Source organism: Bos indicus, chromosome 26, assembly GCF_029378745.1.
Source record: "Bos indicus isolate NIAB-ARS_2022 breed Sahiwal x Tharparkar chromosome 26, NIAB-ARS_B.indTharparkar_mat_pri_1.0, whole genome shotgun sequence".
In the NCBI taxonomy this organism is placed as follows: Eukaryota; Metazoa; Chordata; class Mammalia; order Artiodactyla; family Bovidae; genus Bos; species Bos indicus.
This window is the reverse complement of record NC_091785.1, coordinates 32443413-32464511: the sequence shown is the minus strand read 5'-3', so window position 1 is coordinate 32464511 and position 21099 is coordinate 32443413. Positions and strand designations below refer to the sequence as shown.

The following is a 21099-nucleotide window of genomic DNA, read 5'->3' as shown; positions in this document are numbered from 1 at the left end:
TGTCTGTTACAATTTTGCACCCAGGAATGACTTTGTTACTTTATAGCATAGCTTCTCAATACCAAAGCTATTAGCCCAAACAAAAAATGTTTCCTCAGCTATAATTCTGACAATTAAAAAACAGCAAAAATCCCACGGAAACCATGAATCCTGATATTCTGAGGTTCTGGGACTGAAGTCAAAGGAAGTAGGCTCCAACAATAACGACAACAAAAATCAAGATGATCTTGGGCGGTGGAGGAAAGCAGAGCTGAAGAGAAGAGGCGAGGTGATGCATCATGAAGTGATGAGGCCATCGGCCACTTTCGCCACAACAATCTCCCAGGCAGCAGAGCTCCGTGGTATATGCTACCTTGGTTCTCTCCTCTTGTTCCCTCACTTGGACTCATACACCTCTTTAAGACATCATCCTCCACCTTCTCCAGAACTAACTGGGACTTCAGGAGATGAGTGGGGTGTAAGTTCAGAGATTCTGGCTTCAAGCAAATGTCCCTATTAATAGAAAATAGGTGTGGGGGGGGGGGAGAAAAATAAAGAAATAAAGGAAGAAAATTATTTATAAACACATAAGTTTGGGGAGAGGTGGGGAAAGGAACAGAGGAATCAAAACTTAGGTCTAGGAGAAATTATTGCTGGCATCAAGGACTGACTGACAAGGTGGAACAATGAAGTTGACCACCAGTTCACAGATAAACTTTACACCACAGAGTGAAGGTAGATGGTTCAATTTCCCTACCACAACTAAGTCCCTGAATAGCAATCTTATTTGCAACTAAATATTCAAATTAAATCTGTATTGAGAGAAAACAAATCCTAAAACAATGTCCTACAGATGAAAATTACATGATATCATATTTATGTATCTGTTCATTTCCTATCTGCTCATTTCCCTGAGCTCCTTCTAAGTAAATGCCAAGGAAATCAAAGATAGCTCCCACCTTCACATAGTTGACAGTCCAGCATTTAAAATAAGATGTGCTAAAACACAAAAACTCTTCTGAATGATAGCTGTGGGATTTTAAAAGTGAGAAAAATTATTCTGTACCAATTTTTACACATCGTTTCTCAAGAAGGATGAGAAAAAAATAAATGGGCTTGGTGCTATGAAAAATACTAATGATTATAGCAGCTAACATGAAAAAAGGGACTTTACATATGTTAAGTCATTTAATCTTCACATGAGAGATGCACAATTCTTTCCATTTTACCAAGAAATAGAAGTTGAAAGAGGTTAAGAAACTTGCCTAAATACAACTTCTAAGTGGCAGGGCTGGGATTTGAATCCAGGCACCACGGCCCTTAACCCTGTTTTGCCGCCTATAGTAATAACATCGTTACTAACAAAACAACGTTGCTGTATGGTCCAGACTCATGACCTTGGTACGTTAATTCATTCTCGTTGAATAGTCTCACATCTCTGTATTTCACAAACAAAAGTAACAGAAAACCCAACCAAAACGAAGACTCAGAGAAACGTTCCCAAGACTCAAAGGAACTTTCCCAAGGTTATACGAGTAAAAAGGTGGTGGAGTCCAGATAAGAACTCAAAAAAAAAAAAAAAAAGCTTCAGATTCCAAAGGCTCTGCACCCCACAACCCAGCCTGGGTCCTCCCCTTACCCTCAACCCACTCAACCATTCCTCCCGGAGGCCCCGACACTGCTTCATCCTCCAGGCTCGCGCCTAAGAGACATTCAGGCAGAGTTCCATCGTCCACATCGGAGCCTCCCAACTCTCCAGGACACCCCCGCCCGGCCTAGGAAGCGCCCTTACCAGGTGGGAGTCGGGGGACCCTTGCAATCTTGTTGGTGATCTCTGCCGTGAGCACCGCGAAGTCCTGCTCGTAACCTTCAAAGTCGGACGACATGGCGGGTTCCGGAGTGGCCGGCCCGGGTCGGAGCCTAGAACGGAGCTGAGGTCACGCGGGGCAAGAAAATCAGAGTGTAAGGACCCGGAAAGTTCCCTAGAGAGCGGAGCAGAGAACTGGGGACAGCTCCCAGGCCGACAGCTTCCTGGTTGTTCGTCGCGATCTTGGTCCTCCGGAAGTTGGGCTGGGTGCGTGTTTCAGTTTCCGTTTAGGCTCCAAGATTAAGAAGTTCTCTAAGGAAAACCCCTTCAATCAGTGTCCCCAAAAGCCTAAAAAAAAATTCGTGTTCTCAGGAATCACTGAAAAGCATTTTTTTCCTCCCTCCGCGTTTTGGAAAGCGGTTCCGGTTCCCCAAGCTAGAAGCCAGAGGGACTTGCTTCCCGACGGAAGGTTGATACGGCGAACCTCCCGGAAGTGGCTGTCACGGAGACTGCGCACTGAGCCCGAGCGGGAGATCAGCTGCGAGGGCGCTGGCTGAGAGACGCGCGGGTCGTGGCTGGTCGCGCACCCCAGCTTCTAGCGCACAGAATTTACTTTCTACTTGCGTTGGGTGGGGGTACCCAGGACGGAGTTATCCGAGCGGGAGAGGGTCTGCTCCGGGTGAGCCCGAGCCGCGAAGTCTGCTCCGGGTGAGCCCAGAAATGAGATGGCCCAGGAGCGGACCCTGAGGACAGGACCGAGGTGGGAGTCAAAGCAGGGGACGGGATTTTGCGATCATCGCCCCACCCCAATGGGGCCAGCATCTCCAGAAAGTCGAGACCAACCACCCCTTACCAAGATGTTCGTCCCCTGCGTGAGGATTTCTCAGTGCTCTACTCCATAACACGAGAGGGAAACTGAGGCACGAGGCAGCGCGGCATCTCTTGCGCGGAAATCTTTGTTACTCTGGCTGTCAGATCTTCTTCGCTTGACTCACTCCAGTCCAGTCCTGAATAGCCTTCTACAGATCTTCCCGGTCCCTCGCCTTTTTTTTTTTTTCCCTTCCCTGAAATATTCTCATTCGTGCTTATTCTCATATACGCCTCCGGTCCTGAGTTCACACACACTTCTCTCTCCTCACCTCCTCTCCCCACTCCTCTCCTCCCCTCCTTGAGCTTTCATCCTCCGGTTTCTTTACTTATAACACAGACAGACCTTAAATTAGCCTTTGAGGGGCAACCTCAGGCAAATGGTGTAGACCTTGTCTGGATCATACTGGATTTAATTCAAGAGTGGGTAGGAGGCAGTTTAGAACTCTGTAAAGGAAGTTTGATGATTTGGCTTCTGTCGGATTCAGCTATCACTCAAGTGGTTTAATCGCTCAGCCTCTCTGAGCCATTTTCCTTTCAATGAAGAAGGAAACTGGATTAGGTCAACCATAAGGCCCTCCATCCCAGCTCTAAATTTTTTTGTTTCCTGCAGCGGTTCACTAAATATGCACAGACATAGTCCTCTGACAAGTTGGGAACAAAGGGAAAAAAAACAACCACTTAAGAATCATGGATCCAGTTTATTTGCCATTCAGAATTGACTAAAGTTTGGATAAGATGAAAATGGTTCTTTTTGATATTTGGTGAGATACTCATTTCATAGTAATGTACTTGTGAGCTGCTTCTATTTAGGCGATTATTGAAATTAACAAATACAGATAGTAAAATGTCTTGAAATTGAAATTAACAAAAACAGATAGTAAAATGTCTTACCGAACCTTCTCATTTTGTTTTCTTTAGATTAAGTGTCAAACCAAGGTACTGGATTCTCCTAGATAAAAAGTGTCTAGCAGTGAAAATGGCGTAATCTGCATTAACATCCCACAGCGTGAAGACATGACAGTTAAGGAACACACACGGACTTGTGGCACGAGGAAATGTGTGCACAGAAAGAGGAAATCTGTAATTCTTTAAAAACCGAAAGACATTCTTCCTCACCAAAATGGGTACATTCTGCTCAGTTGTCAAGTTTGAAAATCTCCAAGAATTAAAGAGACTTTGTCACTGGGGTCCCATTATAGCCCTTGGTGTTATAGCAATATGTTCTGCCATGGCCATGATTGACTCTGTGTTGTGGTATTGGCCCTTACATACCACTGGAGGAAGCGTGAATTTCATCATGTTGATTAACTGGACTGTCATGATTCTTTATAATTACTTCAATGCCATGTTTGTTGGTCCTGGCTTCGTCCCTCTGGGGTGGAAACCGGTAAGAAAAAGGTTCCTTAAAATGGTGAACCCTCATGATAATCATATATTTAGTTTTTTCCTTACCTGCCAACCAATAATATCAAACATAGCCTACTTTTTACTTTGGTGGAGACTAAGCGTATTATTCCAATCACTGGCCATTTAGAGCTCAAAGGATTTTTTTCATACCTGCTTGAAAGTATTTCCCAAAGCAATTTCAATTAAAAGAAAAAATGGAGTGGTAGTAATGAGTACATGGTCATAAGTTTCTAGGAAACACTGTATATCATGTACCTCATAATTCTACAATGTGGTTGGGCACTGGGATTTTTTTCTTCATGTAACATATTAACATCCCTCATAACTGAGAAAAATACTTTAGAAGCTCAGTTCAGTTCAGTTCAGTCGCTCAGTCGTGTCTGACTCTTTGCGAAGCTTCTAGTTTATAAAGTATTCAGAAACAATGGACAGCTTATAACAAGCCAAGCCTTATGAATAAATACTGTAGTTTGATTTTCATTTATGGGAGATGGGGGAAAGATGGAATTTGAATTTTAGCTTGCATTTCCAGCCCTTCTTTTTGAGCTAAAATTTGTTTAAATAATGAATTTCTGATAACAGCAGTATCACTTGTCCAATTACCCAGAAATTTATATTTTGTTTATATTTCACTGCCAAGGAAAATTCTCAGGATAGCGTGTACCTCCAGTACTGTAAAGTCTGCCAAGCATACAAGGCACCACGGTCACATCACTGCAGAAAGTGTAACAGGTACTGTCTGTCTTTACTATTTATTGAAGACTGATCAACTTGATTACTGGCCTTTTGTTATTCTTTCTTAGCACGTCAATCCTAGTTTTATTCCCTGCAAGGTGACTGCTTTATAAACAATGTTGTTAAAATACTTGTGTCCATAATCTTACTTTCAAATTGTCAACTCTGATAATGAAAGTTTCACTCTTTCTTCTTGCCATGACAGGAACAGGGTAAAACATTATACTTTAAGTTGTTTTCATAAATCAGGGTTAACTGTCGGCTGACATGTTAACTAGGCTTAGAATTGTTCTGAGTCTAAATTATAAAGGAGACCTGCTTTTTCCATTATTTAGTTGAGTCACATTTATACTTACATAAATCTAATAAGTGAATCCAGGTGCCTGTTGTCACAAGTATTTAATATAAAAGCCTTAATTGGAAGAAAACAGAATCACTGTAAAAAATGTGAATTAAGCTATTGATAGAACCTTTGTAAGTGAACATCTGTATCCACTGATAAATAAGAAATTTATGATGCTAATTCTGAGGTTTAGGGGGACCATTGGAGGGGCAAATAAAGTTTAGTTTGAGACAAGAAAATTTTCTTCTAACAACCTCAAGGAAAGGAAACAGAGCAAGACTTCACTTACTAAACCACATCTTACATTCCAGAATTAGCTTGCTTAGCTTGGAGACGCCACATGTAAAGGATAAGAACATGAAGGAAGGAAGTTACAAGCGTCTGCCAGGCCCCATCAGCCCCAGTGGAGATTCAGAAGTAATTTTGTTCAGTCTCTGTTGTTTTCCACTCCAGTCACTTCAGAGCAAGAGGAAAATCAGGAACCATGCTTATTTCTTTATAATGAACCTTTCACTGGGCCTCCTGACTTCTTTAAACAAACTTACTTGTAGCAGATGTCTGTTTCCTCAGAAGCCTTTACAAAGCCTGCCCTTTCTTTGGCTGTTTAAAATTTAAAAGAAGTCACTGTTCAAAGTTGTTTAAAAACTCATAAAGATTTTTGTTTTTGTTCTATAAAGTATTATTCCTCTGTGACTCAGGCATGGACATGCTAGATTCCTGTGTGCTTGATCTTTTGAAGACCAAAGTTATTTCAAGTAGACAGGATTTTCTGCCTCATGTTTTCTATAAATTTTTCCCATTAGATGTGTGATGAAGATGGACCATCACTGCCCTTGGATCAACAACTGCTGCGGCTATCAGAATCATGCTTCCTTCACGCTGTTCCTCCTTTTAGCACCACTGGGCTGTATTCACGCTGCCTTTATTTTTGTTATGACCATGTATACGCAGCTTTATAATCGGGTAAGTGAAAACATTTGTTTATCGAATCATGAGAGATTAAATAGTAGTTATCAAGATTCTTTAAGAAGTCCCTTTTGGAAATAGGTGTTCTGCAGTTTAGGTGGGGAAATAGAACTTTGTTTTACCTTTACAGGGATTCCTTCTTTAAAAAAGCTTTAAAACAGTTTTTAAGATGAGGAAAGATTATTTTGTATATGCTATCTGGAAACTCACCGTATATGCTGTAGTTGAAGTTTTACTATGTATAACTTATTGGACTTCAATAAGCTATGGTAGAAAATAGAGGAAAAAGCAGAAAAGTGGGAAGAAAAAGACAATACAAGTGCTCTCTGTTTGCGTTCGATCCTGTGGCCACTTGCAGTTCTTTTGTTCGTTTCTAAATCCAGTGCTCTGGAACATGGCTCACACAGCAAGTGCACGTTCTTAAATATCGTACGACTGATTGAGTTGATTTATGAGCACGTGGTTATGAGATAAAGTTTGGTGGTCACAAATTCAGGTCCTTAAGCATGCCTGACGGAGAAGGCAATGGCACCCCACTCCAGTACTCTTGCCTGGAAAATCCCATGGATGGAGGAGCCTGGTAGGCTGCAGTCCATGGGGTCGCTAAGAGTCGGATACGACTGAGCGACTTCACTTTCACTTTTCACTTTCATGCATTGGAGAAGGAAACGGCAACCCACTCCAGTGTTCTTGCCTGGAGAATCCCAGGGACTCGGGAGCCTGGTGGGCTGCCGTCTCTGGGGTCACACAGAGTCAGATACGACTGAAGTGACTTAGCAGCAGCAGCAAACATGCCCGGAGGGTAAATGAGGGACCCAGGCCTAATGGGAACCTGGAAAACACATGCCCTTCACACAGAGGACAACCCATATTTTACTTCAGCCATTTATTGATGTTTGGAAATCCAGCCTGGCAATGCCAGATCATCTGGTTTTTCAAGAAAAATCTGAAAACCCAGACTTTTTATGTGCAGTCTGATTTCTAACACACTAAATTTCTAAATGTTGGTACCTAACTCTGAATATTCTAAAACATTTTTCAGGCCAGGCAGTGCACATTAGCAGGACGTGTTTTGACCTACATGTTACTAGTTCTTAAACCTCTGGTTGTGGAACAAGAGGGAAGAAACCACTGAATCTTAGGCTATCTTTGTCACTATGGACGAGCACTGTAAATACAGGAAAGCGAGGAGCAGCCAGGAGACAGTTACAGCTTAGATTTGTGTCCACTGTCATTCATCCCCAGTAATGTGCGTGCAGTCTACCTAATGCTTGCTTTTTTTTTTTTTTTTATTGCAAACATCTATTCGATGTACCTAATGCTTTCTGAGGAAACAATGACAAACAAAAAACATTTGACAATACCAAAGAGGATATCGTGCATGTCACTATGAGTTCAAGCCACAGAATTAACTAGAAAACAGTTATGTTTGCTTTGGCCACAATAGCACATTGTCATTTGCTGATCTTCTTGATCAAGTGGTTTTAAGTGGTTCAGTAGAGTCTAACCATTTACGACAACCAAGTATTTCTTGTGGGTGGTGTTGTTGTTCGCAGCTCTCCTTTGGGTGGAACACGGTCAAGATTGATATGAGTGCAGCCCGGAGAGACCCTCTTCCGATTATTCCTTTTGGATTAGCTGCATTTGCTGCCACCTTGTTTGCCTTGGGATTAGCTTTAGGAACAACCATAGCTGTCGGGATGTTGTTTTTTATCCAGGTAAGCTCCTCCATTACCTCGAGCTAACACTGTCGAGTAATTGGGGCCGCTTGTAATGAGAAGGAGAAAAAAGCTGCATTGAAGAATGCTGTGTGAAATGGAGATTATTGTTACTTTTTCCACCTAGGTGATGAATTTTATCTTCTGCTGGTCAGATAATTTCAAAGTGTCTTTGCCAGCATTTCTTGGTAATGATTTAATTTAAAAAATCCTAAGTTAGAGTTACACAGCATTTTATCCTTGAGAAAACTCTTCTCACAGTCTCTCTTGATGTTCATATCAACCCCAAAAGAAGTCGAAGAGGAGTATTATTTTCCCTTCCTTGCAGATGAGTAATTGAGTCACAAGGAGGTTAAGTGGCATACCCAATATCATCCATTCATGCATTCAGTAAACATAATTATTAATGTTATTTTATAATCACATATATTAATCAAAAGCATAATAACATAGCTAACGTTTATGGAGCGCTATTTTAGGCGTTTTACATATGATAGCTCATTTAATCTCCATAACAACCCTATGATATTGGTGCTAGCTAATGTCTGCTCTATGATGAATACTCTCCTAATTTCTGAGTTTACAATAATGAGAATGAAGAGGATCCTGCCATTAAATCTGGGTCATGTGTATATCATAGACTTATGTACAAAGTGATGCTGTGAGAGCCCAGAGAAGGAGGATGTGACCCTGAAGGGATCAAAAAATAGTTCTTATGACTCACTGCATTTGATTCATTAGTGTATTCATTCACTGCAGGCCTACCATGAACCAGCTACTGTGCTAAGGCCCTTGGAATATGGAAAGGACTCCCAGTCCAGGGTTGCTCTGACCGTGTCACACTGTCCCCATGAAGACACAGCCAGACATCAGAGAATTGCAGAACTCGTAGAATTAGACACGCTGCGCTAGTAGGCCCTGATGCATTGCCCAACCCTTTTTGAACTCTTAGTTTTAAAATAACCTGGTTTGGGTTATATTTTATATTTTTTACTAGTCTGGAATCAAATTCTTTGAAAAATTTTCACCAATGCCTATAATTAAGAATCATATTAGAAATAAAGTCATGTGGTGTAAAAACCTACATAAATGGAATTGTCATTTCAGGAAAATCAAAAATAGAATCAAGACTGAATATACTCAAGTTTTTAAGGCAAACAGAATGTCTAGGTTGACTGTAATGAGTCACTGTTACTTGTAATAAATAGGCTAATCATGCATTTAAGATTTATTTAAAATAGTGGTAAAATTTTAATGGCAAAATATGTTAATGCTGATTGAGTAGATTGTATTATAATTTATTAATACTCTGGAAAACTTATTCAGAAGGTAGTACTTAAAGCATGATTTTTCATTTAAGCCATAGATTCAGATTTGATTGTGGATTGATGTAGTCATGTGAAGATATAGTCCAGTGGTTTAGAGTCAGATGAACCACGTGCTCTTTTATTTAATCTCTATTGTCCTGATAGCTTCATCTATGGAATGGAGCAATAAAAACTGTCTCATAGGGGTAGTATAAAGATGATAATCTTTTTTTTTTTAAGATGATAATCTTAAATGAACCAGTAACATTTAAAATTTTACTATTTCCAGATGAAAATAATTCTCAGAAACAAAACTTCTATTGAATCATGGATTGAAGAGAAGGTAAATTTTAGCGTTATTTTCTTAATGTTGATAAAGTACTGATTGACTAATAGATCAGATTAACTAGTAAATGCCCCCAAATGAAAGCTTGACTACCAAATGGCTTCCTTTTGTCATTTGCATGCCGCGTGAAGGGTGATTATAGGAACCGTTTGATTTATTCCTGGTTCAATAAGACTCCCACAGAACCATCTCACACTGAATTGTTCTAAGTCACACATGAAGCTATTTGGCCGTACTCTCTCAGACTGGAGGAGAAGGCAGTCCATTGGGATGGGAGCTTCTGTCCTACCAAGGTGCCGTCACATTGGCTTTACACATCAGATACAGCTGAGAACATTTAGCTTGTCACAAACCTCACAACCTCCAATACATACTTCACACTGTCCGTTGTGATTCTGATGTTAAAATATGCCCCACTGCCTGTTTAAAACTTCTCAGAGCCTTTCCATCCCTGTAGCTTATTGGAGTTGTAAAGCCAGTGCATTGCAGCCCCGGCAGATAACCTAGAGGAGTGGAGCCAGCCTGCGCTCCAGAGCTGTCCAGCAGACCAAGCTCATCATGGCCACAGAGAAATCCTCACCTAGTATTGTGAGATCATGTAATTGTTTTTTCCAAGAAAAACCAGAGATCTGGATTTTTATGTTACCTTTTTTGTTTTTAAACATTGAGAAACAATTCAAATTAAGAGCAAAATAAACAGAAAATCTTCATGGGCCAAAGAAAACACACCTATAGGACATATTTAGCCCCCTAGCAGCCAGTTGGTGAGTTTTAATTTATAGCAGCAGCTCTCAAACTTCGGTCTTGGGACCTTTTTTTGTTCGTTGTTTAGCGACTAATTCGTGCCCAGCTCTTTTGCGACCTCATGGACTGTAGCCCTCTAGGCTTCTGTGTCTGTGGAATTTCTCAGGCAAGAATACTGGAGTGGGTTGCTGTTTCCTTCTCCAGGGGAATCTTCCTGACCCTGGGTTGGAACCCACATCTTCTGCATTGATAGGCGGATTCTCTGCCACTGAACCATCAGGGAAGCCCCTCAGGATCTTTTACATTCTCAAAAATTGTTAAGTACACTAAAGAGCTTTTGTTAATTATACTATTGGGTATTGTATCTATTGACATTTGCCATGTTTTCTGAGAAAACCTTTGAATATTATTTCATTTAAAAATAACAATAATAAATCCATTATATGTTAATAAAATAACATTTCTGGAAAAATAATTAAATTTTCCAAAATAAACAGAATAGGGAGAGTGGCATTGTTTTATGTTTTTACAAATTTCTTTAATATCTGACTCAACAGAAGACAGTTGGATTCTCACATCTAGTTCTGCGTTCAGTCTGTTGAGATATGTTGCTTTGATTGAAGTATATGAAGAAAATTCAGCCTCAAACAGAGAAGTAGGTAGAAAAAGGGGTATTTTAACATGCCTTTTAGGTAACAGTGGACATTCTTTGGTAGTAACAATACATTATAACTTGACAAGTGCTAGTTGGTGAGAAGTTGGTTGCATGTGAGATCTAAAATTACATCAGTCAATTTTTTGCATTCTTTTGTATTCAAATCCATCAATCTGTCTTGCTCTTTGAATGGATCTTTTAGCCATATAGGGCATCAAGCATTGGTCTTTTGGAACATACTGGTTTACAGATGTACAGATTTTTAGAATGTTGTTACAGTTCATCATTCACAATGTAAATCCATTCGTATCACTACCAGTTTTATGGGGAAAATATTTAAATATTGGAAAGCCGTCAAGCTCATAGTGGTGATGTAAATGTTCCAAATTCTAATTTTCATTTGAAAGCCTTACATTTTTCACTAGCAACAAGTAGTTGTTTATATGAAGTAAGAGCCTGACTTTGTTCATCTTCGAGAAGACATCCACTAAATACTGAAGTCTGAACAACTTTGGTTTGTCTGTTACATTACTCATTCTTTCAAACAAAAACAGCATTTCATGAAAAAAGCTGGCTGCACAGCTGTAGTTGGCTCACAGCTCAGACAGGTGTTTTCCTTGAGATAAGCATTTTGTCATGCTTTATGTGTATTTCCTGTGTTGTCACACAGAATATTAAAAAGACATCTACTTGAGGGCTGAGATTTAATAAAAATTATTTTTATTCATCAAGACATTTTTATGTAAAACTGGGCTTTTTGTTGGTTTGGTTTGGTTTGAATTGAGTGTGTAGCAATGAAGAATATAACAGCTTGGTGCCACTGTCTAGACGCCAACATAAGGTGCCAGCAATTTCACCCACCGTTGCAAATGTCAGCACCATGAAAGAAGGCAAGAATGTCTTAGTATTATTATCAAAGTTGTCTGACTTTGTTCAACCCCAAGAAAAGGTCTTGGGGACTGAAGGAGATGCACAAAGCATACTTTGAGAACCACGGATATACAAGTTTAAGTCCAAGCTCCTTAGCTTATGCGTACTAAAACCTTTTATGTCTTCCCCTTACCTGCTTCTCCAGTTCATTTCCACCCCTCCCCATCCCATTCATACTCCATACCAGCTAATACCAAATAGTTTATGCATCTTACGCTTCTGTATTTTTCCACATGTTGCTCACTCTGCCTAAAATATTCTTCCTAGCTCTTTTTTCCTTATTTCTTGCCCCTCGAGACTTGGTTCAGCTGTCAGTTCCTCCGAGAAACCTTCCTTGACTCTCCCTGGACCAAGTGAAGTACCCTTCTTCCCTTTTCCCATGGCACCTGTTGCACGCCTCTGGCAGTTTTTAACACGTACTGTGCACGGAGTTCCCTCTTCACTGTGTGCTTCTCTCACACAGACTCCATGCCTTTGTTGTTTTCGTAAACTGCTCTCATCCTTAGCACTTTGTCTTTTTTAGTATTCTAGGTCTCGGTTCTCTGAGGTTCTTAATCCATTTTAAGACGCTGAAGTTTTTGTTTATAAGAAGGGAAAAGAAGTTACTCATTATCAGGATGGGGATGGACTTACATGTTTTCATGTTACAGCTTGACAGTTCTTGTAATTGAATTATTATCAGTATCACTTTATCAGTAACTGCAAGAAGCTTTTCTCTAAAATACTATCCAATGATAATAAAATATTTCAAGGTATAATCTCTAGTTAGCATAACATTGACATTAGAGTAACTTTTTTTGCCGATGACCAAGGCTATCTGTAAAGTGCCACACTAAATCTAGAAGTTATTTTAAACCTGGCACTATGTTGCTCAATAAAAATCAAATAAATGATTCTATTAAGTTAAAGAAAATGGGTCAAAATTACCATATTTTATTACACAATAAATATCACTGGGTTTGTATGCTCATTGTAGGAATAAACAGTGCATCTTTATACCGCTAGGTGTCAGTAGAGATTCAGAAATCCTAAGCCAGTTTATTCCCGTAGGTAAAAGATGACGATTAAGTGCCTAGAATATAATTTATGAAACTTGGATATATATATATGCATAAAATGTGCATAGAAGTGCCTATATAAGTATGCAGACATATGTAATGGTATGTAAAACTGAAAGATCGCTCACACTTAACCTGCTAACTTAAAAAAAAAAAAAAATTTTCATAAAATGACTCACCTGTCACACCTTTCCTGGCCATTCCTACAGGTTCCTTCCAGCCTGAATAAACCCTTGTTTTCTCTTAAATCTTTTTGTTAACATCTGTTCTTTACACCTGGATCCTTTTGTTCTACTGAACAAGTAGGAACATTGAGGGTTTTTTATATATGAAATAAAGTTACTAACTTTTAATAAGCATTTTTGAATGCTTAAATTCAGTCTTGTTTAGACTTACTCCTAAAAAAGCCCTGTCACACATTTTGTGGATGATCTTATACGAGGTTGGTGTTTGTGTGTCAAGTTCTTCCTATATTGTAATAAGTGTTTATTACTCCTGTGTATTCTAATGTTATAACAAGGAGGAAGTATTTCTAGAAGCATTAAAGGCAGATGTCTCTGCCATCTTACCTCTTTGTTACCCACAGGCTAAAGATCGAATTCAGTATTATCAACTAGATGAAGTCTTTGTTTTTCCTTATGATATGGGAAGTAGATGGAAGAACTTCAAACAAGTATTCACATGGTCAGGGGTCCCTGAAGGAGATGGACTGGATTGGCCAATCAGAGAAGGCTGTCACCAGTACAGCTTAACAGTGAGTGTTTTGTTCAAATAGTCTTCCTTTTTACCCCACCTTCTTCCTCTTCTTCTTAACTCCGATCGCATTTTATAGTAAAATAAGTCATAAGAATTGTTTCAGCATGTCAAAATGAATCTAAGTGAATTCCCAAGCACTCCTTGTATCATGAAGAGGAAGAAGAAGTCGCTCAGTCGTGTCTGACTTCCTTCAATTTAAATCTCTTATCGCGCCATACTTGTGAGATAAAGTCCTGATTCCTTACCTTGGATTTATAAAACCTAGCCAAAAGCTGCCTTTCGCCTACATCCTTTTCGTGCTGTTCATGGCGTTCTCAAGGCAAGAATGCTGAAGTGGTTTGCCTTTCCCTTCACTGGGCCACATTTTGTCAGACCACCTACATCCTGGGGGGAATCAGCCTTTCCGATCAGCCTAGTCCACTCAGCAAATCCCTGATACAATTCTCCGCCCCCCCAGTTTTTTCTATACCATATGACCTCCTCTTTATCAGAAATTACTCAGATCAGCTCCAGTCCCCCCGCCCCCATCTAGACTCATCTGGATTTGGTACCTAATCATACACTAGTTATATGAGCACATGAGGTCTCAATTTAATCCTTGTGTCTTTAACTTGGCAAGATTCTAAGCAGAGATCATTTCCCCTTGTATCTAGTGTAGTGTCATATAGTAAGTTGTAGCTGAATAAGTGGAAAAGAGGAGTCGAAATGACGACTTTTAATCAAGACTCATCGTTGATGAACTTTGCAGTCTCTGTGAAGACTCGGAGTCTCTAGACTGCTTCATCTTAAGGGACTAGCCTGGAGGCCCCCGGAAGGCAGAGAGCACATCTCCTTGATTGCTGGGCCACAGGGAGTGCTCTGTGATTATACACGGATAAAGACACTGGAGAGGGAACATTGAGAAGAAGGTCCCACTTCAGTGCCGGTTTTTAGTCACAGAGCCTTCTTCCCATGCTTTAAAAAAAAAAGTGTAGCCTTTAAATTGTAGCAATTTGAAATGTTGGAAAATTGGGAGTTTGTCATGTCACTCTGATACAGTGAATGAGGAAAGCCTGTTTTTCAGTGTTGAGATATGAGACTTCATTTTTTCTTTTTATATCTTCCAAACAGATAGAACAGTTGAAACAAAAAGCAGATAAAAGAGTCAGAAGTGTAAGTAATTCTTTTGCAATGATACTAATTTCTTTTCCTTTGTCAGGCTCAGCACTTCCATGTAGCTTTTAAAATTGCCTCTAAGTAAAAAACCAACTGTTGGCTTTTATTAAATAATATTTCTTAATCATTTGTTGAACTTTGATGCATTTTACTTTTGTTTTCATTCAGATTGGTCTGGAGGTTTGGAGGGAATTTAGTCAATTTATATTGTCAAAAGATAATTATCCTCAGTATAGTTCCCCAGTGGGAAACTTGTCCTTAAAGTGATGCTAAACAATTAATTCAGTGGCCACAAGCTACATGTGGTTATTTAAATTTAAATTAATTTAAATTAAATTCAAATTCCTTGGTTGCACCAGCCACATTAAAAGTGTTCAGTATCTACTTGTGGCTAGGGGATACCACACTGTATACCACAAGTATAAAACATCTCCACCATTGCAGAAAGTTCCATTGGTCAGCACTGCTTCTAAAATTTTATTCTTAGCCATGTGCTTGAAATGAAAGGTAAGAAAAGCCTGGGAATTAGAAGCATCAATTAATTACCTTCTATAAGGGAACTGGGTAGATAGCGAGCCAGAAGGGAAAGACTTGTTGCCTGATATTCTGGGTCTACCTTTAACGGTTTACATTCAAGGTTAAAAAACTTCATACGTGGGTTAATGTTAAATTGTTCCACTCACTGATGACAGGTCCGGTATAAAGTGATAGAAGATTATAGTGGTACCTGCTGTCCTTTGAATAGAGGAATCAAAACATTCTTCACGAGCCCCTGCACTGAAGAGCCTCGGATAAGGCTACAGAAAGGGGAATTCATCTTAGCTACAAGAGGGTTACGGTAAGTAACGGAAAGTACTGAATTTCTTCTTGAATAATGAAATTGGCATCTAGCCTAAAAAGAAAAATTAATTTTAATCTTTTAAATATTTCAGATACTGGTTGTATGGAGACAAAATTCTTGATGATTCCGTTTTAGAAGGTATGGACATGAAAGCGAGTGTTTAAAGGATAAGACTGCCAGCAATAACTGCAGATTTTACAAGAATAACTTTTATAAACAGTCACATGCATTAGGGGAACGATAGGGAAATACTCATTAAGCAGCAAAAAGAAGCTCCGTGTATTACTTCTCCATAGCACTTGTATTTATTGGGTCTTTGCAATGATTAGTGAACATTGGATCCCATACTTAAATATGCAGCACACACTTGTGGAAATGCTTCATTTGTGGTATTCAGTCCCCAGCAGCCCTCTGAGGTCCATGCTGTCATTGACATTTTGTTGGTGAGGGAACTGAAATGTGGGGAAGCTTAGCAGTGTGCCCAAGGCCACACTAAATGCAGGAAGAGCCAAGACTCCAGCCCACGCAGTCTGGCTCAGAGCCTGTGACTAAGCTGCTGTGCTATGCATGCACCCATTGAGTGAATCATTCTATTATGATAAAAACTAGTGAATTGAAACATTACATGTCTTTGATTTTTTTAAAATTTACTTTTAAGAATTATTTCTGTAAAGATTATCCTAGGATGCTCTTTTGAAAACACTGGGTTAATCATAAATTAGCCCATGTGATAGGTTATGCAAGCTTGATATAGAAGTGCACGTGTTAAGAAAAAATCTAAAAAGCAGACCTCCAGGGAGATAGGTCCCTAGAACAGATGAAGTGTTACGGTGCGTCAGACTCCCTCCCAGTCACACACCTGTGCTTGAAGACCAGGTCCCCCCACTCCACTGGAGCGCTCCCAGATGATGGAACTTGGGAAATACCTATTTTCTAGCTCGTTAGGAATGCATATATTTTGAATTTTTAGTTAGTTAATTTTAGCCTCAAGTTGTGCTAATCAAAATGGGGGGGGGTAATTAAAAGCTTATCAGTTTGAAGTAACAGGATTTACAAGTCTCACAGATTTCATTTTGGTATATCTATTTCATATCAATTTCATTTTCTCCCTCAGGTGTTTCAAGAATAAGAGGATGGTTCCCTAGAAACTGTGTAGAAAAGTGCCCCTGTGACGCCGAAACAGATCAAGCCCCAGAGGGCGAGAAGAAAAATAGATAGCCGCTTTTGAAGTAAAATTCCTCTCAGTCCACTCCATTACTTGAAAACTGTACATATTACTAAAGAATTATGCAATGAGCCTACTCTGGTTAAGGTGTTCTTTTCCTCAAAGGTGCCCTTGTGCCATGATCTAAATATTTTTATTACCACTTTGAAATGGAGAAGCCATTCTGCACATGCCTTTGAATCCCTGCACCTCTCTGCCACTTCTCCCCCTCCCCAAAAGGAAACACACTTCACCCAAGTGAGTCAATTGCATTTTCTCTAGGATTTTGTGTGCGCTGCACACGGTGGACCTGACCTGCAGATAGAGCCCCCCCTCTACCAGGAGCATCTGCATGCGATGCTTTATCCTCTGTCCCCCTTGGCCGAATTTCTGATACTCTAGATACTATAGAACTTAATTTGTCAGATTCAGTGTAAGCTCAGATTTTATTACCCGTCTTTTAATAATGATGATTTTGTCAAATCAAATAAAGATAAATGGCTGTTCTGTATAAATCATAGTTTTTACTCCAGGCATCTTTCTTTTTGCTGACTAAAAAGGAGTGTTATTTCCTTATGGAAAAACTGCTGCTTTACTGCCTCTTGGAAAATCGACATCTTTAATCATGAGTCTTCAGACATACATATTTGCCTCAAATAAATATTCAATTAATGATATATTGAGATCATAATATTCTAGTAGACTTTTTTTTTTTAATTGAAGTATAATTGATTGACAGTGTTACAGGTGTATAGCAATGATCCAGGTATGTATACACACACACATATATTCTTTTTCAGATTCTTTTCCATTACAGGTTATGACAGGATCTTGAATATAGTTCTCTGTGGTGTACAAACAGTAGGTTCTCACTTATCTGTTTTATATACGGTAGTGTGTATCTATGCATGTTTGTGGCAACCTCTTTTGTGACCCAATGTACTGTAGCTTACCAGGCTCCGCTGTCTGTGGGATTCTCCAAGCCAGAATATTGGAGTGGGTTCCCATGCCCTTCTCCAGGGGATCTCCCTGACCCAGGAATCCAACCCATGTCTCTTGTATTATAGGTGGATTCTTCACTGCTGAACCAGCAGGGACGCCCTAGTGTATGTCTATAACATCTCCCATATCTCTCTTTATCCCTCCCTGCCTCTTTTCCCCTTTGGTCACCATAAGTTTGTTTTCTATGTGTGTGAGTCTATTTCTGTTTTGTAAATAAGTTCGTTTGTATCACTTTTAGATTCCACATGTAAGTAATACCATGTAGTGTTTATCATTCTCTATCTGACTTACTTCACTTACATGACAATCGCTAGGTCCTTCCATCTTGCTGCAGATGGCCTTATTTCAGTCTTCTTATGGCTGGGTGATACTCCACTCTTCATTCCACATCTGTACCCATTCATGGACATTTAGGTTGCTTCTGTGTTTTGGCTGTTGTAAATAGTGGTGCTATGAGCATGGGGATGCATGTATCTTTTCAAATTAGAGTTTTCAACTTTTGCAGGTATATGTCCAGGAGTGGGGTTGCTGGATCATGTGGTAACTTAGTTTTTTAAGAAATCTCCGTACTGTTTTATGTAGTGGCTATACCAATTTCCACCAGCAATGTAGGAGGGTTCCTTTTTTCCCGCACCTCCAGCATTTATTATTTGTAGACTTTTTGATGGTGGCCATTCTGATATATGTGAGGAAATACCTCACTGAAGTTTTGATTCCCATTTCCCTGATAATTAGCAGTGTTGAGCGTCTTTTCATGTGCCTGTTGGCCATCTGTATGGAGAAGTGTCTGTTCAGGTCTTCTGCTGTTTTCTGATTGGATTAATTTTAAGCTGTTTCTGTATTTTGGAAATTAATCCCTTTTAGTTTGTATCCTTTGCAAATATTTCCTCCCATTTTTCAGATTGTCTTTTTGTTTTGTTTATGGTTTCCTTTGCTGTGCAAAAGGTTTTAAGTTTAATTGGATCCCACTTGTTTATTTTTGTTCTTCTTTCCATTACTCACTCTAGAAGATGGATTCAAAACAGTATTGCTGTGATCTATATCGAGTGTTCTGTTTTCCTCAAGGAGTTTTATAGGATCCAGTCCTACATTTAGGTCTTTTGATCCATTTTGACTTTAATTTTGTACCTGGTATTTAAGAATGTTCTAATTGCATTCTTTTACATGTAAGCTGTTCAGTTTTCCCGTCACCACTTACTGAAAAGACTGTCTTTTCTCCATTGCATAGTCTTGCCTCCTTTGTCGTAGATTAATTGACCATAGGTGTGTATGAGCTTATTTCTGGACTTCTGTCCTGCTCTGTTAATCTCTCTCTGCGTAGTAGTACCATGCTGGTTTGATTACTGTAGCTTTGTAGTGTATGGGAGTTCCCGTGTGTATTATTTGTTGCTTTTCCCTTGCTGCTTTTAGTATTCTCTTTTTATCTTGAATTTGTGTCATTTTGATGGCACAGAGTCTTGGTGTGTTCCTCTTTGAGTTAACCCTGTATGGGACTCTATGTGCTTTTGGACTTGGCTGATTGATTCCTTTCTCAGATTATGAAAGTTTTTAGCTATTATCTCCTCACTGGTGGGTGGAGATGGACTTTGACCCCATGGTGGACTAGGCTGTGCCTAGGGGCATGTCAGGACAGGACTGTGGGCCCTTTAGTCTTTAGGAAGCCTGTCTCCTGATGGGTATGGCTGTTATCTCCCCAGTTAGTTGTTTGGCTTGAGGCATCCCAGCACTGGAGCCTTCAGGTTGTGGGTGGGGCCAAGTCTTGGTGCAGATGAGCCAATATGGCAGCCACCAGGAGTGTTCACATGGTTGAATGTTCCCTATTATGTCTGCCTCCAGTGTCTGTGTCCCCAGGGTGAGCCACAGCCAGCCGCCTTTTGCCCCTCCAGGAGACTTTCCAAGACCAGCAGGTAGATGTAGCCCAGGCTCCTATCAAATTACTGCTTTAGCCCTGGGTCCCAGTGCACATGAAATTTTGTGTGTACTCTTGAAAAGTGAAGCCTGTATTTCCCCCAGTTTTCTGGGGCTTGTCTTTCTGATGCCAGATCCCTGGGCTGAGGAGCCTGACATGGGGCTCAGGACTCTCTCTTGTAGGAGAACCTCTGCTATATAATTATTCTCCAGTTTGAGGATCGCCCAGCCAAGGGGTATGGGATTTGATTACACCTGCCCTTACGAGTCTGCCCTTACAGCCCAGTCTCACTGTGGTTCCTTCCTTATGTCTTTGGTTGTAGATCTTCTTGGGTAGGTTCCAGTTTTTTCATCAGTGGTGGTTCTGCAGATGGTTGTGATTTTGGTGTGCCCACGAGAGGTGAGCTCAGGGTCTTTCTATATTACACCATCTTGGCCGCTGTCTAGGAGACGTTCAACCCAGTCATGTCTGCTCATGTTCGCTTGAATTGCTCCAAGCCTGAAGCTGATGTGAGTATTTGGTTCTAGGCTGGTGGACTTGGAGGCTTAAAGTCAGGCTCTTTTAAACACAAGAGTAGAATTACAGTAGTCACCTGTTCAAAGAGTAATTCTTTCCAAGGTAGAGAACTTGAGATTGGGGGGTTGGCTTGTGAACACTAACGGAAGGGCACTTGGGGATTCAGCAATGAATGAAAGAGGACTCTGGCCCACTCCAGTGAGGACTAGGGAGGTAGACAGATAGTAAAATATATGTCAGCTGGAATCGTGTATTATGAAGAAAGCAGGTGGGACAGTCTGATGGAGGTGACATTTAAAGCATATGAGGGGACAAGTCGTGTGTCTCTGGGAGCGTCTGCACTTTAGGCAGAACAACAGGCTAGAATGTGCCTGGCATGTCTGAGGACAGGAAGGCAGCTAGTGTGGGTTTAGCTGGAATGACTGAGGGGGTAGTGGGAAAGGAGGTCAAGGAGACAGCAGGAGCTAGGACATGCAGGGAAGCTCATTCCTGCCTTCCCTTCTGTCTCAGTATCCCAGGATAGCTCTTCTGGGCTCAGGGTCTAGAAAGACCAGAAAGGAACACTCTTCAAGACTACATGAATGATAAAGGAGAAAGAGCACCAACTGTGCTCAGCTGGAGTCAGGCTTTGGTATTTTTTTATTCACAGCTGTTGGACAGAAGGCCTAATCCTCAAGGTCATTTCCTTCAGTAGCTATCAAACATGGTGACGTTCTAGAATCACCTAGGGACCTTTAAAAAAATCCCATTGCCCACACTGTACCCCTGGCCAGGTTAACCAGAATCCATGAAGTGTCACACAGGCATTGGTATCTTTTTAAACTCCCAGGTAATTCTAGTACATAGCCAAG

The 21099-nt window shown here is 40.3% G+C and overlaps 2 protein-coding genes across 19 annotated transcripts in view; one reads left to right on the top strand and one right to left on the bottom strand.

Annotated features, from left to right (window-relative positions):
- The window catches only part of VTI1A (vesicle transport through interaction with t-SNAREs 1A), a 382104-nt gene extending 379894 nt beyond the window's left edge, over positions 1–2210 (bottom strand). For 2 of the 15 annotated variants that reach the window (XR_011564379.1, XM_070781286.1), the window contains exon 1: positions 1772–2204. Coding sequence is in view for 13 of the 15 variants with exons in the window: in XM_070781286.1 (XP_070637387.1) it covers positions 1772–1865 (94 nt within the window). In the remaining 2 variants the exon portion in view is untranslated. Of the gene's footprint in view, positions 1–1771 lie in introns of all 15 variants that reach the window. The other 13 variants (XM_070781284.1, XM_070781288.1, XM_070781290.1 and 10 more) reach the window with 9 other exon arrangements.
- An 83-nt stretch (positions 2211–2293) lies between these two features.
- Positions 2294–17341, top strand: ZDHHC6 (zinc finger DHHC-type palmitoyltransferase 6). 4 transcript variants are annotated; one of them, XM_019953102.2, is made up of 11 exons: positions 2295–2546; positions 3575–4043; positions 4704–4795; positions 5945–6104; positions 7664–7825; positions 9422–9475; positions 13452–13619; positions 14732–14773; positions 15469–15614; positions 15709–15755; positions 16732–17341. In XM_019953102.2, exons 2-11 carry the CDS (start codon positions 3777–3779, stop codon positions 16833–16835), a joined length of 1242 nt encoding a protein of 413 aa, XP_019808661.1. In that variant the 5' UTR covers positions 2295–2546; positions 3575–3776; the 3' UTR covers positions 16836–17341. The 4 variants fall into 4 exon arrangements, with proteins under 4 accessions (XP_070637383.1, XP_019808661.1, XP_070637382.1 ...); XM_070781281.1 differs by lacking the exon at positions 2295–2546 and adding an exon at positions 2625–3417; XM_070781282.1 differs by lacking the exon at positions 7664–7825 and having other exon boundaries at positions 2294–2546.
- Positions 17342–21099: the final 3758 nt, after the last annotated feature.

Bases quoted from the DNA above. Each gene is read 5' to 3' on its own strand.
- ZDHHC6 (XM_019953102.2), top strand. From the start codon at position 3,777: ATGGGTACATTCTGCTCAGTTGTCAAGTTTGAAAATCTCCAAGAATTA. The intron at 4,796-5,944 runs GTACTGTCTGTC...TTTTCCCATTAG, and splicing joins CACTGCAGAAAGTGTAACAG to ATGTGTGATGAAGATGGACC. The intron at 7,826-9,421 runs GTAAGCTCCTCC...TACTATTTCCAG, and splicing joins GGATGTTGTTTTTTATCCAG to ATGAAAATAATTCTCAGAAA.